This window comes from Diadema antillarum, unplaced genomic scaffold, assembly GCF_040938485.1.
Source record: "Diadema antillarum isolate AM-2024a unplaced genomic scaffold, OU_Dant_1.0 scf00000042, whole genome shotgun sequence".
Lineage (NCBI taxonomy): Eukaryota > Metazoa > Echinodermata > Echinoidea > Diadematoida > Diadematidae > Diadema > Diadema antillarum.
In genome coordinates, this window is record NW_027270931.1 from 1,716,311 (window position 1) to 1,735,364 (window position 19,054).

Consider the following 19,054-nt stretch of genomic DNA (forward strand, 5'->3'; position numbering starts at 1 on the left):
TGTAGTTTGTTAAAGTTATTTTGCTGTTTTCTATTTCCTTTTAGTCTAGTTCATTTTATTTTGGTGGGCTTAAGTAGGACTTACACTGTGAGGGAATTATCAAATTGTGCACTACATTACTGTATATACCACTATTACCAGGGGGCAACTTCAGCTATTAGTAAAATGTCACAAGTTTTTAGTGATTAATATATGCCACAACATATAGATGATAATGATTAAGCACTGGTGCAGTACCATAATCATAAGAAAATTTTCTTTTCAATTTACGATTGAATTGTAATTTGTTGTATTTGTCATTGAACCACAACAGCATCTTTTCACTTAACAAATTAAAAGTTTCAAGCATCCTTAGTGTTCATCCTTAACATTAAACATTGTGTTCAATGATGGGGCTGCACACTGTGCTCTTGCACTGTAAATTGGCACTTTATGATTTAGATTTAAATTCATTGTCAATCCGGACAGGTTTTTATTATTTTCTTATGCATGTGCGCATAATATTTATGTACAATACTTGTAAGTAATTCACACATATTGTCAATTATTGGCATATTTAGGAAGAAGAAAACAGAGAAATCTGTCTTGCATGATATCAACAAAAGAAATACAAGAAAATTTGAGTATTGTTGACTGGATTTATAGAATTGTACTTGTGTAGGGCTATTCTAGCGTAATTCCGTTACCATGTGTCTTAGATGTCATTTACCTGCAGAGTGTGAAATTCTTAACTTGAAAGTAGACAAATTTTGATGGATGTGGTACTTAGAAGTTACGAGATCTTGATTGACATAGTTACAACTTCAAATCACGGTCGTTAGCATGAACATTTTATGTTTTTTTTAAAATAAAAACTCATTTGGCACCTATACACTTGTAGCAGTTCAAGGTCAAAGGCTAGAGAGTACTTATTTAGTGGTTATATTATAGCTAAAGGCATAAACAATCTTTATCAAGACATTTCAGAATACATGAGTACCAAGAATGTGTATTTTTTCCAGTGTATTTCAGAAGGCGTAATTCCGTTACCATTTGTGTAATTCCATTACCACTGACTTTACAGGGAAAAAGCCTGCTGCTTGGAAAATGTGATGAAATATTTGAAAAACAATACAACTATATTGAAGTTGACACAATCAAAGATGAAATCAGACAACAACCTACAGTGTATGTGTTATAGATTTCAGAGAAACAACTCCCAAAGTCAGAGTTGAAGTTGTGACTAAATTTTCTGGTAATTCCGTTACCATCGCACATAGACCTCCTTTGTAACCACCCAAGTGATGACATTTAACAAATTTGTATTTGGGGTGATAGTGTGCGTACCTCTGCATCTTTTAAATGTATCAAGAGAAGGCAAAGTAATCAATCCCGTATACAGGGTGAAAGAATATGAGCCAAAATTCTCTGATTTGTAATTCCGTTACCGCGGAATTGCCCAACTATCACTTCCTTGGCGATCTGAGTGTGTACGCTATCTTTCCTCAGCTGCGCTTCGGAAAGATAGCTACATCCAGATCGCCTCGGAAGTGATAGTTTGTCCCATCACCTCCACCAACGTTGATTATTTGCTTACTATTTTGTACTATAGATCTGACCTTGCACCGCAAAACCAACAAAAAGTCGCCAGACATGGATTTTTAAATTTTAGTTAAGGGCAGATTCTGAAAGAGCAGACTCTCTAGTCTATTAGCTTTGAAATGATGTATAATGGATTCTCCTAACATATGTTATACTAGAAAGAAAGCACACACTCTGGAAAAGTTTGAACTGAGTAAAGAGGATGTGAAGTACAGGGTTTATTCAAGTGCTTTAGCTTTACATAGCTGTGCTACCTGTGCCATGAATGGGGCATAAAACATGATTGTAACCACTGCAGCAACAACAATGAAGGGATTATGAGATTAAGCTGAAATCAAGCATGCTGTATTTATTAACACATTCTGTTCATGATAAATGTCAACTGTCAAAGCAGTAGCATCATCCTGTCAAAAGTTATGAGAGTTAAAAGTGAAGAGTGTGCAAAAGATTTTCAAGAAATGAAAAGGGGCCTCGAAGAAAAACCTGATCACACTACTCTACCAAAAAAGCGGTTGTTGACTTGAAAAACTGCTGAAAACCCACTTTCCTATTCAATTTATGATCCCAAACTTAAGAATAATGTAGAAGAAGAATAGCTCTTTCAGAAAATATGGAAAACTCAAATTGACTCTGTTGACCTGTTTCACCTTTTTTGAGTTCTCGCATAAAATCAAGGGGTGCAACTTTTTGCTTGTTTTGTGATGCACGGTCACATATTGGCGCATAATCAACCATGTAAAACATAGTTTGTGCTTTTCTAAAAATTTCATTCAAAGTAGATTCTGCAGTGCACTCCTGTTATAATGAACATGGTTATACTGAAATTCTGGTTACAATGAAAAAAAATTCAGGCTGCAACATTATCGGCTCTATGTATATTCTTATTGTTTATTTGTTCACTTACATCAAAAGAAAACTGTCGGTCCTGAGGAGTTCGTTATAACACCGCTGGAGTCCACTGTATTGTTTATTACCAAATTTTACCCAATTTTATATACTTTCATTTGCCTGTAATTTTATCCACCGATAACTAGTACTGGCTGGAGCCTAGTGCCGCTGCCCTGGCCAAGCTTGAGGAGATCCAGTCGTCAGTGACCAGCATGAAGCCGGCCAGCTCTTACAATGTCCAGTCGGTGTGGGTCCCGTCCAGTTCTACCCCACCCACATCGTCTAGGGGCAAGGTGGTGAAGGCGTCGCCATACACAGAGCTGGAAACGAAGCCACCCCTGTCTGCCCTCAGCATCCAGAAGACAGCATGGTAAGGAAGAGTCTTGCTTTGCTGAGGTGTACTGTATACGCTATAATTTTCACGTACATAAATTTTCGCGAATTGCCGCTGTCACACATTTTCGCGAGTGGTTAAATTCGCGATTGGGGGACCAGAGAAAATATGAAGTGGCAAAGAAAGTGTGAATTTTCAACTTACTAGCGAATAAGAATGATACTAGTTATACACTGCATGAAAAAGACTTGCCAAACTCTGCGAACTAGTAAGTTAGAATTCAACATTTTTGAAGTGGTTAAGTCCATCGCGCTAGTGAACTGACGAGTGGTCCCCTTGCGATAATGGATTGGCTCTCTGCAGAGTATTCGTAAGTAGACGTGGACATGCGTAAACAAGCTTAGCCAGTATGGTCTGTTCGGTAAGCCGTGACATGGTATACTAGTACTGAAATGTTCGTATAAGGCAAGGGATTCATTTTGGAAGGTAATATTTTCGCGTGTTGTTAATTTCGCGAATAGCTCCCGACTCGCGAGATTCGCGAAAATAAAACCCCTGCGAAATATATAGCGTATACAGTATTTGTTAAAATTGCTGCAAGTCAGTATGGTGTTAAACAAGCTTTGTGGGCTTATTGTATTTTTCTTTAGTAGACAATTACCCCTGGACAATTACCCCAGACCTTTCCCCTGACTCTGAACCTCATCCTAATCTTGAACCTAATCCTGACCCTAGCCCTGACCCTAACCCTAATCTTTATGCTCTAATCCTAGACCACTAACTGGTATTTAGAAAGGAGAGGGGGGAGTTGTAATTGTCCCTGAGGGGTTATTGTCCTGGTACAGTATTAAACAGGTTTTAGTACAGATTAGGATATGATAATGATTTTTCTTCTTAAAGCATTGGGGGGAAAAAAGGAACACATTTTGGTGAAACTTACCATAAAGTACATCTCAATGTTGCAATCAATGAAAATCACCAAAACAATATTTGTTCAATATTTGATGCTCTGAACACAATAAATATTGAGATTAAGTACAAAAAAAAAAAAAATCTCCATAGGTGTTGTTTATCAACTGCAGAAGAGGACTCATGAAAGTATGATATGATATAACTACCTGATACTTATTTTCTAACTTTCTGTTTAAAAATAGATACATGTACACATGTTAAGTGTATAAGCTGGTTGTGGTGTGATGCAATGAGAAAAAAGTCACATATTTGTTTCTCCCTCTGCAGTGAATAGCTTGGCATCATTCTTGTACACAATGAAGGCAATGAGTTACCTGATGAAGAAAAATGAATAATAATAATGCTCACAATGTGTTTACTTCATGTGATTGCACACAATAACTGCAGTCTAACTGGCAAAAGATCGCAAAGTTTAAGATCGCGATCATTAAGATCTCAAAGATTTGCCATTGTGACCGCAGCTGATCTGAGTCGTACATGGTGGTACTTGGAAAGGTTTGGTATGTTATTTTTGATCTCCATTCCAGGGGCAGTAACACCTCCATTCCTGACCTAATCAAGCAGCAGGGAGAGCGACAGAAGCTGAGGGATGCCCGCGGGCCGCGCCGGCCCTGGAGCGGCCGCAAGGTGCCCCCAAGCCCCACGGCCCAGAGACGGACAAGCCAGGGTGGCCTTGCGAGTGAATCAGCCACAGAACTGACGGGAGCTTTCATTGCTGGTTTGTGACAATTTTTTTTTTCTTTGCTTTGCGTTTTTTTCTCAGCCTTTTCAAGTGATGCTTACGTGCATCATATTGCCTTTCTCAGGGGACAATGTTCCCATCTGCAATTTACATGATCACTAGAGCTACATGTACAAGTATTTTTCTGGTTGTTTTTTTTTTTTGTGGGGGGGGGGGAGGGTTGTCTTTACAAGGGTGACACAAAGGGGTTAGAGTTAAATGAACAGAGTTATAGTCCAAGAAATCCCATTCAAACCATTGTTTTTACCAGGGAAGGGAGTGGGGAGCTCATGAGCTCTAATGTATGCCGTGATATAGGTAAAAGAGCTGGTTTCTTGAAATTGATCTTGAGATCATGGTTAACTTTGCAGTATTCTCCAGTGTAATGTGTTGTGATGGACAATAATGAAAAATGAAATGATGATCTCAATAAAATATAATGACATCTAGTGTAAAAACCCCACTTTGTCACGATTTTCTGTCTTCAGTGAAAGGCTCCAAGTCAGTCATGTATGAACCTGGAACCAACTCCAGACCACAGAGTGGCCGATCCCAGTCCGCCTCTTCGTCCACAGTCCCACACAGTGAGTCTCATGATGTGTTTGCCATGATGGAAGCAGCAAACACATACAGACCCACAAGCCAGGAGAGTGGGGAAGAACAGGACAACGCCCTGGAAGAGTTTCTGCGGAGTCAGCCGGATGGACAGAGACATGAGTTGTGTGAGTATGATGGATTTTCATCTGTGTATATTTATTTTGTCATAGTCAATCATTTCATTTATTTTCATCATCGAGAGAGAGAGAAAAAAAAGAGAAGCATATAAACGTATTACAGGCAAAACATAACATAGATGACACTAGATATCAATAATATACAAATCAGTACAAGTTACATAAAATGAGATGTGAAACTCGTCACACTGAAGACAAGTTAGGCGATACGCTGGGGGTCATCAGATATCGGTCATGGGTGATCGACAACGAAAATGATATTAAATAGCGACTTGAAGTCATATTGAGAAACATTCGTGAAGTCCATTTCTTTTATACAGTCCTACATAATTCAGATCAAATTGTTTCTGTCATGCAACCAAGTGGAAATTTCATGCATGTGTCAGCGTGTGCAAGTAAGTCGATTAGACAGGCTACACGTATGTAACTGAATATTTACCAATAGGTCTTCAAAATGTAAAAAAAGAAAACTGAAATCAAACATGGCGATAAAGTCTTTAAAGAGTTACCTTCACTTTAACATTTGTATTTTCAAATATGAACTTTGACCATTATTTACATAACCAAGAGGGCTATGTCTCATCTCGTCGTCATTATATAATATGATAAGTTTGACAAACCCTATAAGCCTGCAAAATTTTGCAGCAGTCGAAGCAATTTGGTCTCCAACACAAAGCAAATGGATATTGTGTGTGTATGTGTGTGTGTGTGTGTGTGCGCGTATGGGTGCGTTTACATGAGAACGTGCTTTCTACATGGACAAAGGTGTAATTACTCCGTTAAAGAAAAAAAAAGGTAAAAGATTGAAGTATTTTGTTTCGTGTTCTTGTGGGGTTCAAACCCGCACGTGTGCAACCTCACGTCTCTGGCACCAGAGACGTCGCCTTTAACCTCTCAGCTATACGTCTTGACGAGGAAATATGAGGAACATAAGCTTATTGTCCCCGCCGAACGAGTTCGAGCAGGGGACTATGAAACGGGCTCCGTACGTGTGTGTGTCCGTGTGTCCGTCCGTCCGTCCGTCCGTCCGTCCGTCCGTCCGTGTGTCCGTGTGTGCGTCCGTGTGTGATCAAAATCTTCAATTTGCTACTTCTCTGTCATTTATGAGCCAATTTTGATTCTGTTTGCTTTATATGATAGCACTACATGGGAGCTTTGAAACTTCTACACAGAATTTCAGTCGTTACCTTTGACCTTGACCTTTGACCTATATTGTACATTTTGCTACAAAATGCTACTCCTTCGCCATTTCTAACCCGATTTCGATTCCGTTTGCTTTATGTGATGGCACTAGGTGAGGGCTTCAAAACTTATACACAGAATTTTGACCTTTGACTTCTTTGACCTTTGACCTTGATTTTTGCCCTGTATTGTACATTTTGCTACAAAATGCTACTCCTTCGCCATTTCTAACCCGATTTCGATTCCGTTTGCTTTATGTGATGGCACTAGGTGAGGGCTTCAAAACTTCTACACAGAATTTTGACCTTTGACTTCTTTGACCTTTGACCTTGATTTTTTTGACCTATATTGTACATTTTGCTACAAAATGCTACTCCTTCGCCATTTTTAACCCGATTTCGATTCCGTTTGCTGTATATGATGGCACTAGTTGAGGGCTTCAAAACTTCTACACAGAATTTTGACCTTTGTCTTCTTTGACCTTTGACCTTGATTTTTGACCTATATTGTACATTGGCTACAAAATGCTACTCCTTCGCCATTTCTAACCCAATTTCGATTCCATTTGCTTTATGTGATGGCACTAGGTGAGGGCTTCAAAACTTCTACACAGAATTTTGACCTTTGACTTCTTTGACCTTTGACCTTGATTTTTTACCTATATTGCACATTTTGTTACAAAATGCTACTTCCGGCGGGGACATATATTACGCACCGCGTAATTTCTACTTTTCCTTGTATGTAAAAGATAAACCAGGACTCGTTTCGTCCACATTCCATTCTCATTTTCAGTTTTAAGCTGCAAAATTATAAACCTGATGAGGAGATTTGAAAAAATAAAATGCATGATTACTGCAGCTTATTGTCTCAGCTACAACATAAGTTTCAGAGGAAATGGAGCAAAATCAACTGAGGTAAAGGTGCATAAACGTTGTCAAGTCAATGCATGGTTTAAAAAAAAATCACCTCCCATAGACATAACACGTAAACTTGGCTGATTTTGAGTCTTTGCCTTTAATCACAATTTCCAGTATGATGACGTTATCACAATTTCCATTATGGTGACGTTATCAAATTGCAAAACAATGACATGGACTTGAAAGAGAAATGTTCAGAGTATGGTACAACATATCCGACTTTGGGATAATATTGAGCTAAAACAACAGAGATACCAGCAAATGAATGTCAGAAACAGTACCTCAAAAAATTCAATTCCACTTTTTTTTATTTCAGATGACGATATGATGATGTCATAGAGTATTCATGGAAATATTCATACTCGAAATGTTATTTACAATTCATATGCTTTTGTAATATGCAATAAAAAAATCATAGGGTTACCGGACATTTTACAGAGCTATGACGAAATAAACAAAGACATGTTTTTCACTATATCTACACATAGACGCGCGGGGAATTTTAACTTTGACGCCAGTGCATTCCTTTGTTATTGGTCAAAATCGATCGGAAATCAATGGATATTGTTACTTCATGTATCAGGAATCCAAATCAGTCGAAAAAAGTGCATTTTCATGTTGCTTACACGAAAATGTGCGGACAGACGTGGACGCGCAGAATTTTTAAAAACGCTTAAAATTGTCTGAAACTTCAAAAAAAACGGTCGGGAGTTCGTTTTGAGCATTTTATATTTTTGACGCGCACATGCGCGCATGTCATGGTGACCTGGGTAATAAGCATAGGAAAGGATGATCAGACTCGACTTGAACTTTATGTCTACCGAAAATGGTAAAGAAATGAAGTTATGAAGTTATGATGAATCATTGAAAATCATAAAATGGCACCTAGATGACATCACAGATAAGTTATCGTCATGATAATGTTGCTGTGCTGAGATATTGTCATGAGTGCAGATATCATAGTGATGACTGAAAATTTCATGTGAAATGGTGAAGTCATTATTGAGATATTTTGTTCACAAATTCGTCAGAAAGAAATGGGAATTTTGAGCAAACACAATAGGTGATACGCCGTTAGCATATCACCTATTCGTAATGAGCTGACAATAAATTCATGGATAATGGAATGTACATAAGAAAGCCTATGTGGCTTTTAGAACTGTACATACCTAGTGGTGTAAAATGAGATTATTGAAACCAGCAGAAACTATGAAATGGAGTCATAAGAACATACCATTCACAAGAGTTAATATTCATTACTTTTACACAGAACATCAAGAACTCAGAAGTATCTTTTTGTGCTGTTTCTCTTTTTTCTCTTCAAATATGTTATTAAACTGTAGATTAAAACATTGCTCAAATTTAAGTCATTCCACAATACAGACTGTCTGGTATGGCATAATGAATATTTAGATTTGTCATATGAAAGACCACCCAATGGTGAAATTAATGACAGAACCTAACAGTGTGATAATTATGAACATCAGCTTTCATCATGAAATGCAAGTATATTCATTAGATAGTCAAAGAGTTTTTGAGCAATGATGTTGCAGCAAAGAAGCAATTAGCATCTTATATAATCTACCAACATAATTTCATAATGATTGTAATAATTTGGATGTGGGTGCTCGAATAGAGCCATCGCTTGTGCAATGTACATTTTGCCTGCTTTCATAAAACTATCAACTTTTATTTACAAATGAGAAAAAATATGTATTCCCCGAATGGATATTACAGTATATGTCCAATGTGACAAATCATAAGAAAATAGAGTGAATAGTGTAGGCTTTGGTACTCATTTTGGCCACATAGTGACTGCATAATCTTGTAAAGTATACAAAAAGTAATATCATGTGTATAACATTATATGTACTGTCATCATACGTGTATATGTTATATCGCATGGTGACCCCATAATACTCGTTGAGACAGCACCCAGGCCATTGACATTATACAAAGAAATGGTACCACACCTACTTGTATAGATGTATCTGAAGAAACGAAACAAGATTTTGAGAAAAGTAGCAAGGACACATGAAAAGATTATGTAAAGGGGGATGAGCTGTTAATTCTTGCTATCTCGCATTACTGTAAGAACTCAAAACGGTAGCGGTGCTATTTAATTTTCATAACCAGGGTTCAAAATTGGGGATGGTCTGCTGTCCATTGGCCACCCAAAATCACGTCGGACTAGCTAAAAATCATAAATTCTGAAGTTACTAGTCCGTCTGGCTAGCCAAAATATTGCTTCAGTGTCAAAATTGATTCTAAGTAGTCCGCCTGGCTAGTAAAAAAAAAGTTAAGTGCGACCCCTGAAACAATTGAGTCAACAATGCTGTGCCGGTGCACAATACAAGCTCTATTTGATCATACACAAATTACACTGAGTGCTAAATCTACCTTGAAACTACAATTTAGATCGTACGTTTTCCAAGTAGTAATTGCTATTGCTGTACATGTTGGGAAAAGAAATATCAGCTGTAAGCTATAAAAATGCATTTCTGTTGTGAAGTGAGAATATTTTTGTCGTTATAGAAAATGGAAAAATAGATGTATGATACCGCATATCCATGCACTTTGCCCATGCCTGCTGCTCAGTAAATATGCATTAACTACCAGAAATGCACGAGTGAACCATGAAAGTGTGATTCCGCTTGTTGCACGTGGGTTCATGAGATCACCTCATTCATTTGCTCATGGCTTTTAATACAGCCAGCGTATGGGACCCTGATCGCTTGCAACTAATTGAGTACATTTGTGTGCGATCCATCAAATTGATTGCCTTTTTATTCAGGCAAAGCAAGGGGAAGGGCTGCTGCAGGCCAATTGGAGCTAGGCAATGGTACCCCACCCCCCCCCCCCCCCATACCCAGTTATTTTAGTTTCTGGTGTGTCAAATGTTGTGATATCTTATATGCCCTGTGATATCTAATACTTCTTGTGATATCTTATACTTATACACTGCTGTGATATTGTGACATTTTATGCTTTAATACTATGAATATCTGAATTAGAATGTTCTCTCATGTCACAGCTATGCGGTGTAAAACGAATACGGGGTATTTAATGTTTGAAAGTGCTCTGTCCTTTGATGGTTTTGTCTGCCTAGCAGCTTGATGCAAGATCTTTAGGGATCTCATGTCACATTATATCAACTTACCAAACACTGCCACCTGTGTGTGAGCAGGATGTTGAACCAGGATCTTTATCTTGATCAGAAGACCAAGGGTCATCCGATAACAGTACTCATTCGGGTCTTGAGCAGTGTTCGTACGCCAATGTGCATTGATAATTATGATTACTTTACCTCATCCACAAACCCTCGGGGCAACTAATGTGTACATAATCTTTAAAGGTGTAAGATGAGCAATAGTTTGAGCAATAAATTGAGCAATAGATTGTGCAATAGATTGACTCCAACCCCAAGTGTCTCTTGAGTGGGAGATTTTTCCACTTCGACCTCCTATCAAACTTGAGACTATCATCATGCAAACACTGAATGGCTCAGTATTATGTGCGTGCAACCAAGTGCTAAAATCAATTCTAAGTTCAATTCAACTGATCTACAGGCAATTTTGGGATCAGTTACTCCCAAGAAGAAAGGGACTGTTTCACTAAGCCATTTGTGAACAATATCTCGTGCCAGCCTTGCAAAATCCGAGAATACATGGAAAGTCTGTGTATCCTCCCAACTAGATCTGATCTGAATTTGTCCGAACTTTGGGCTCATTGTTTTGCTCGATATAATTCCCATGTTAGTGAAACAAGGCCGAGATGTTTTCATTATAACCTGTCCTATGACGTGCTATATTGGGATTGAGCAGGGAAACAAGCTTTTTTTTTTTCCTGTTTATGCAGTGTTCCCATTTACCAATAAGCAATGGTTGGTATCGACCTACTATGCAAATCACCCCACATGAAACCTGCAAGTTTGGGCATCACACTAGACCTGCATGTACAGTCAATCATACTAATTGATATCCACAGCAACAGACACACAAATGATACAACAACCAGAGGCATAGGAACCAACTTTCCAATAATGTGAGCAATCATACATGATGATCAATAGAAGTGTTTCAGCCAAGAGACTTTCATGGTAAAATATGTTGCAGTGAGTTCTCTTTTAATTATGTGTATATCCACATACTTACGTGCTGTTCCCGCCTGAAGCAGTTCCATATTGGCTTCAAAATCTACCATTTTTTTTTTCTCACACATGGTATACACTTTGCACAGTCAACCATTCTATATGCCAATTGAGAGAATTACAAATGACCAAGTCATATTCCCAGCTCTTAATGAGCTATACTGTCAATCATAGAAGCAAACAGATGCTAATTCACTGGGGTTTTACATGGCTGTTACCTCCTTCTGACTATCACGTGATGCTACATTCTTCTGTGTACATGTATGTCCCTGAGCTCTGTTGGAAGTCATATGTGGGATCAAACTGTAAAGTTGACTTGCAGTGTTGTTGTTGTAGTTTTTATGCAAGCAGTTGTCGAGTATAATGACCTACATGCTTTAATGGATGGGGGGGGGGTGCATTTGTATTGATTTTTGCTGAAGGATGGATGAGATAGAGCAGCATTAGTTTTCACAGAGGAGCAGGTGTTTTTGGATGGATGATGAATGGTCATACAGCATACTGGCTACAAGCTAGGAAGATTATACCACAGTTTTTGTTTTTTTTTTGGTTCTCATCCATTATTGATCAAGTTCAATGTTGCAGGGAGGGTGTGATTGACACCGTCCGCAGATTGAACCCCGGCCATAGAGGGCGCACCTCGTTGCCATGCGAGCTCTTCCTGTTTCAGTGGGTTGTCACAAAAAGCGCAGAATGATTGCGAGAAAGATGAGAAGTCAGCGCAGTTGATGGATAGCACATCTATGCAGGAATATTGTACTGCTGGAATTCATCACATTGAAGACTCTGAAGGCAATGTTCCATGTACAGAGTGTGTAACACATCTATCTTGAGGTGCGCTTGATTTACATTCGTTGGTTTGGTGCCTTTAATATTTGTGGTCTGTTTGCCAGAGGAGTGGAACTGTGTGAAGACTTTTTTTTGTAGGATCACCAGGGTCTGTACAAGTGTATGAAGGGTATTTGACCAATGCCATTTTTTTTTTCTTGTAATTTTTTCTTTTTTTTTGCTCACACACACTGTTGATTTGATGTGACATCATATCGCCTACCTGTGGTATTTGCATGTCCAGCTATAAGGTGTGCCTCAAGAACAGGATTATGTTATGGCTCTTTCATGGTGTACCTGTATGGGATGTTAACTCTCTCATTACCATCTGCAAGTTGTTTGAGTACAATGTCAATGGCAAGTTCATTGGTAGTTGGTTGAGAGGGTTATTATTATAGTACTAGCAAATAATGTATCTATGTCATTCATATTTTATCTGTTCTGCAGAATTGCTCTAAGACTTTTTTTTTCTTCTAAACATCAAGATTATTAAGGTCTACAATTCCTTGTTATGTAGTCAGTTCTTCACTTTCAATATGATTTTGGAAGATGAGACTAATGGGAAATTTACACAATCTGTATGGAAGGATGAAATTTTAAGTCATTACAAGCACAGGAAATAATTTTACTGGTATGATCATGGCATATGAATTTGCCATGCAGTTTAGATATGGCTGCTATACAAAATGTTGTTTGTGTGGCAATTTCACTGAATAGAATTATAGGTCATTTTGTTAAAAATATTTACCCATGAGACTGTGGATACAGTTTGACATCTATAGACGTTTTTAAATGGCAATAGAAAGGCAAAATAATTCCATGCCTTCACTACATTGTGGAGTCTGAGCAGGCAAGATGCGAGATCTTGTGTTCTCGACTTCTCCCTTCAACCAGTGTCTCACTCGTTTCTTTGCCAGTATCAATAAATCCACCTGATAACTCTGATAACTGTCCTTGTTTGATATTTCACCGGCACTACTCCCATGAAGTTTATTGTCTTTCCCAATATGTACTGTTGCCAATCACAGGTAAAGAAAGAAGAAGAATTCTAATCTATGTTCATGACAACCTGACACTGTGGCAGTGAGCAGTGAGTGCAGATGACCCAGACATCTGATTCTCTTCTTTATCTGGAGGTGTTTTAGGGTCTGTGAGGGCTCCCTCTATAGTTTCCTTTCAAAGATGCTCAAACTCTACCTGAAGACCTCTGTCTACATCAAGACAAGATATCAAGCATCTTACCAATGGGATTGCCAGAAATATTGTTGCTTCCATAATTGCACCGGATGCAAAGTACTACCATTCAACCAAACTGATAACAGATGATAAGGGTTTCAAATGTACACTCTTTCCAGATGGTTATTGTGATATCGCTTAAAAATAAATGACTATGTGAACCTACACCTTTGCATGAACACAGCATTTTTCTTGGGAATCTGTATCATGTAACATCAATGCTGAACAGCTTTTATGTGTGAATAGGTATTAATTGCATTGAGTACATACATTTAATAGTAAAACCATGCACCGTGTATCATTAACATATTAGCAATATGCATGGGGTGAGTATGGTAAGCCGAACTGCATGATACTACAGTCATGATTCCCTCAACTTATCTTGTGACCTACTATACATTGGTAAAACTGACATCATTACCATTCCAAACCCTGTTAACAGTCAGTACGTCTCTATGTTACCATCCATGCCAGTCATTGTATCTGTACATTACTTGTGTTCTGGGCCCCATTTAACATATTGAAGATATTCAATAGAATAGCACTTTTGCCAGAATGAGCCACTTCTTGTAGCAACAGCCAATCAAGGAAGTAGGATTCTTGTCATTACCATCATGAACACTTGCCATTGCACCAAGAGTTGCTGTCATGGCAACTTTCTATGAAATGAAGCCCTTTATTTCAGGATTATTTAGACCCTGGATTTTAAAGCAAGTGATTCCAAATCACAACTTGCGGTGTCTGTGTCATTTGATAGACAAGATGATTTTATCCACAATGTCCCTCTGGACCTAGAGGCAGGGCCCTCTAGAAGAACAGTGGTTGCACTAGAGTTGCTACTCTACTAGAGTTGTTACTGTAAAACGAGGAATGTTCACATGCTTTTTAATTTTGCAAATTTGGCGGGCGCCAAGATTCGTGAAATTAAAATGCACACAAAAGTTCATGTTCACACTATATGCATTGAACGTCAGTTCCAATTCGCAAAAAATTCATGCCGCGAATATATCATGTTTTACTGCACTCTAGGTGAATAAATCACAAGCCTTTTGTGAGTCTTTCATGATTGCTTGATATTCACTACCCCACTCCAGCCAAACTGTCTGCTGCCTACGCCGATGAGCGCAACATCACACCCCCTCCGCCCCCGCCCTGTGCCTCCCCGGACCTGGAGAAGCTCATCAACGGAGGACTGGAAGCTGAAGGCAGCGGTGATGAGGATGATGACGATGGTGATGATGTCGCTGGCGGTGATGAGAGGCCAGAGGAAGTTGTAGATCGGGTGGAAGCCAGAATCCCAAAACAGGTGTGTGCCTTCATGTGAAGAGGGCATCCATAGGAATCAAGTCAGTATTTAGATTTTCCTCAGTAAATACACCCTCTATATAAAGAGAGCAGTGTAGATTGTACACACTGTGTGTTGTCTATTTTGTTCATTCATGAATAGAGGGAATGAGCATTATTTAACCCCGTCAAGTGTCATATTTACAGTATAGTTGAAGTGTCACAGTCCCGTCTGGTAGTACATTTCAGTAGGTCCATTTACACAGAAAAATTACTGGTATTTGGATAGCGATCCAAAATTTCTTTGGAGGAAATAAAAAAGTCGCTTGGTTGGAAGAAGAGCATCCTAGATCTCACAACTATGCTTGCCCCAAACATTGACTAGAGCATGACCTCTAACACTCTCACCCAGGTTTAGTAAGGCAAGTGAGTTGGCTCAGTCGGTATCGCGTGTGCCTTCGACCCAAGCAACCGGGGTTCAAACCTGAGTCTGGACTGAACAATGTTGTGTGTAATCATACCGTCCCCTCTAGCATGTCTAGCAAGAGGCAAAACACTCTGTCCCTCGGATAGGACATAAAAATGTAGGTCCTGTGTGTGAGACAATCACAACTCATGCGCATAAAAGATCCCGCTTCATTCATTCATCACAAAGTGCAGGGTGTTTCACCCGGTGAAGTGGTCCCCCCTCACATCCAACTGGAGGACCCCATGGAAGACTAGCTTTATAGCATAGCTGAATATGGGCTATCCGGCCATTTTATCAGATGGAAAATGAACAAACAAACAAACAAACAAACAAGTTTAACCATGGGTGACAAAAAAAAAAAATTGTTTTTGCATTTGCTATTTCTATTCATGTGTTCCACTTTCTCCCTCCAGCCTGCAGCCCCTCAATTGCTGCGCAGACCTACCCCAGAACCAATCAAGTTGTCTATGACCTTACCTGGAGCGGATGTGGAAGAAGACTATTCCACTGATGAAGAGGGGTAAGAAAAGAACAGAACTATCAAACCAAAGTAGCCAAGATAAAGAAAGGGATGAGATGATGTTATGTCTGCTTGGGTGTCTATTCTAATCGATTGAGGATGGACTGATTTTGCTACAACACGCATTTCCCATAGACACCTGCCCGAGTATTCTCAGGACTCGTCCTCAATGGGTTAAAACACATTCAAATTTGTGAAGGATATAGGGTGAAACTGGACTTTCTAAACCCTTTCTGTATAATGGACAACACCCTTACAGGGTTTTCTGTGCCAGACTACACCGAAAGTACACAGAGCGTTAATTCTTTTATTGGTATAAAGACCATAAATCATGCAAAGGTTCACTATAGATTGGTGCAAGTTTATAGCGGTAGAGGTATATTCTGTAGCCTCTGTGGAAAACACCCAGCCATCTGCCCTTGCATCAGAGGCTAAATAGATATTCAGAGGGGACGTGGGGCATTTCATGGGACAAAATGCTTCATGAAATGCCCCCTGTGTTTGAATACCTATTCATAGATGTACATGTACATGTATGTTGGAGTGTGTATATGTGTGTGTGCGTTTTCGATTCTGTGTGCATTAGTACATGTAAATGTCATGATGTACATTGGGTATGTTTACTTATTTTCTTATTATCTAAAAGTTTGTGTCGCAGCTTAGAGTTTTGTTTTCAGCTTGTTTTTTTTTGTGTGTGTTTTTTTTAGACCAAAGAAATGAAAGAATTATTTGGCTGGTGGCAATGTATGAGCTACTCATTCATCATGAGAGTTTACCATCAAAAATTTGATTCTAAAAATGTGTGTTTATTTTCACATTTTCAAAAAATATGTCCAGGTCTTCTAATGGGCCATCACCACAACTGTCACCGGATATTGAAGTTCAAAGTATATCAAGCGAGAGTTTTGCCCAGCTGGCCCCTTACCAATCTCAATTTCAAAGTGGCACCCCTGCAAGTAATGGTCCCTCCCACAGTGGCATAGCTAGTGTGTCTGTCACCCCTCGGAGTGGGGCCACTACCACTGTCAGAAATAGGGTGGATGATAGCGAAGACTCGGCAGGGACCGACAAGACTGCAAATAGGAACAGGTCCAAAGGCAAACTCTCTGTGCAATTTGTGGAGGAGAAGAATGTAACCTTTGATATTACTCCGCGAGGTTCCGTCACCACTCTGAGACCTAGACCGCCCTCTGCTGGCAGAGAAAGACACAGGCCACAAAGTGCTTTGAAAAGTTCAAAGTTCAACAAAACAAATACCACAGACTCAAGGACAGCTCATTCATTGTCACTTACTCATTCCTCTCGCCCCCTCTCTGCTGGTAGAAGGAGACACTTTCCTTCCTCGGAGGACGATGGTGATGATGATGAAGATGATGATGAAGAATTTGTGAGCAGTGATTCCCAGGTCGGTACAGATAAAATGATGGATACGCTCAACAATAACAGCTCGAACGAAACCAATGATAGACACGGTCAAATGAAACCGGGGAGGAGACAGGACATCGAGACCATGATGTCGCGATTAGCGCTGCCGCAAAACGAGAAGAATGAGGCGAGGTCTGACACCAAGGAGGTGGAAAAGAGGGCGCCTCGAGGAGCTCCTCAGGACATCACGAGGACCGTCCAGGTCTCTTCCTCGGCCTCCTCAAGGAAGAACTTCTACGAGAAGGCCATCAACGCCAAGAAGAAGAGCATGTACCAGCAGCGGCAGGCGGCGGCGGCGGCGGCTGCGGCTGCCCGCACCCTCACCACCAAAGTGATCGAGTACAGGGAGAACGGACCCACCATGGAGACAAAGGGCGTGTCCTACCTCCAGGTGGGGGCCACGCCCAGCCAGTCCAAGCCTGTCCGGCCGGGGTCCCTCAAAGGACCCAAGAAGGGGTGGGAGGACGGGAGAAGTCAGGTCAACCGACCAACCATGGAGAAAAAGTCGGTGAGTAGAGTAAATTTTCCGTTGTGTTTTTTCGATGTAGCAGAAATAAGATTACATTACTAGTATGAGATGGCATCAAATTAATATATTTTTTGCATTCTACACTAGTAATCAACTATTGTGAACAGAGCCCTTAAAACTAGGACTTTGTTATGTAGTTTGGCTTTTATTTATTCCTGAAATATGCCATGATTTTGTTTGTTATTCTGAATATCATATTTGAAACAGAAGTATAATATCAGTGGGGAATACTCTGTCAAAGGCATCCAAAATGTAGTTTGAAATGGAAAACTGTGTGACTAACTGTTGGAAACTTCAGATCTTCTCTTTCTTCAAGTGGTCTACAGTCTGTTTTCTATCCATATAACATTTGCTCACACTTTCATAGTATACAGATATTGCCTTTTTAGAGATTTATGTAACGGAACACTTGACATCAGGATGGGAGTTATGTTTTTCCCAAAAGATTATAAGATATTGCCTCAAGGGATAATGTAGCTTCCAAGGGACTGTAAAGTTTTCTGTAACAATGATAAACAGGGCAATATTTATAGACTATATGGTCTGTATGAATACACATCATTTCGTTCTATTCTTGTTAGCAGCCGGTCAAGTAAATCACGACTGATTTTGATCCTTGCTTCATGAGTCGTGTGATTGCATTGCGACCAATCACTGGCCAGTGTTTATGTAGACCATGATTTTGATGTCATGGTTTATAGCCTCTTTTATCTTTTCTGATGATGTATGTTTCTGACGTATGTTATGTTTCTAACATATGTTATTTAGCTGGTGGAGCAACTTCAGGATAGGCCCACCTCTCGCATGGGGATGTATGAGGATGCAGACAGTGCTGAGACCAATGAAGGACCAGAGACCAGCAGTCAAGCCCAGGCCCTGGCACTTCAAGTAGGTCCAGATGCAATTTGATAGGCTTATATCATGCCCTCAACAACGCAATACACTTTGAGCAACAGTTCTTTGGGATTTGATGCATTTTCACAGTTACATCTACGTGAGAAGTCGCATAGTTTTTCATCCTGAGTAAAAAATGTCATTAGCTCTGAATGAAAGCAGAGGAATTTTAAAATTATTACTTTCTTTTTTGTTTTTAAATTTCCAATAGGAGCTTGCCCTTTCTGCTTTTCTTTAGTGAGTTCCATATGCAATGACTGTAGTTGTTATTGTTTAGGATTCATGCATGAAGTACCGGCACAAACTTCCTTATGTTTTGATAGCACTTAGAAAAGCGAGTTTTTTCAAAGTTATATCATTTGTGTAAAATAGATCTTTCAGTCTAAGTGG

The 19,054-nt window shown here is 39.5% G+C and overlaps 1 protein-coding gene across 1 annotated transcript in view; it reads left to right on the top strand.

Annotated features, from left to right (window-relative positions):
- LOC139712911 (uncharacterized) overlaps window positions 1-19,054 on the top strand; it is a 32,304-nt gene that overhangs the window by 3,614 nt on the left and 9,636 nt on the right. The window contains exons 2-8 of the mRNA XM_071624692.1: window positions 2,616-2,839; window positions 4,303-4,493; window positions 4,985-5,218; window positions 14,638-14,853; window positions 15,717-15,816; window positions 16,654-17,749; window positions 18,539-18,658. Of these exons, the coding sequence (XP_071480793.1) occupies window positions 2,616-2,839; window positions 4,303-4,493; window positions 4,985-5,218; window positions 14,638-14,853; window positions 15,717-15,816; window positions 16,654-17,749; window positions 18,539-18,658 (2,181 nt within the window). The remainder of the gene's footprint in view (window positions 1-2,615; window positions 2,840-4,302; window positions 4,494-4,984; window positions 5,219-14,637; window positions 14,854-15,716; window positions 15,817-16,653; window positions 17,750-18,538; window positions 18,659-19,054) is intronic.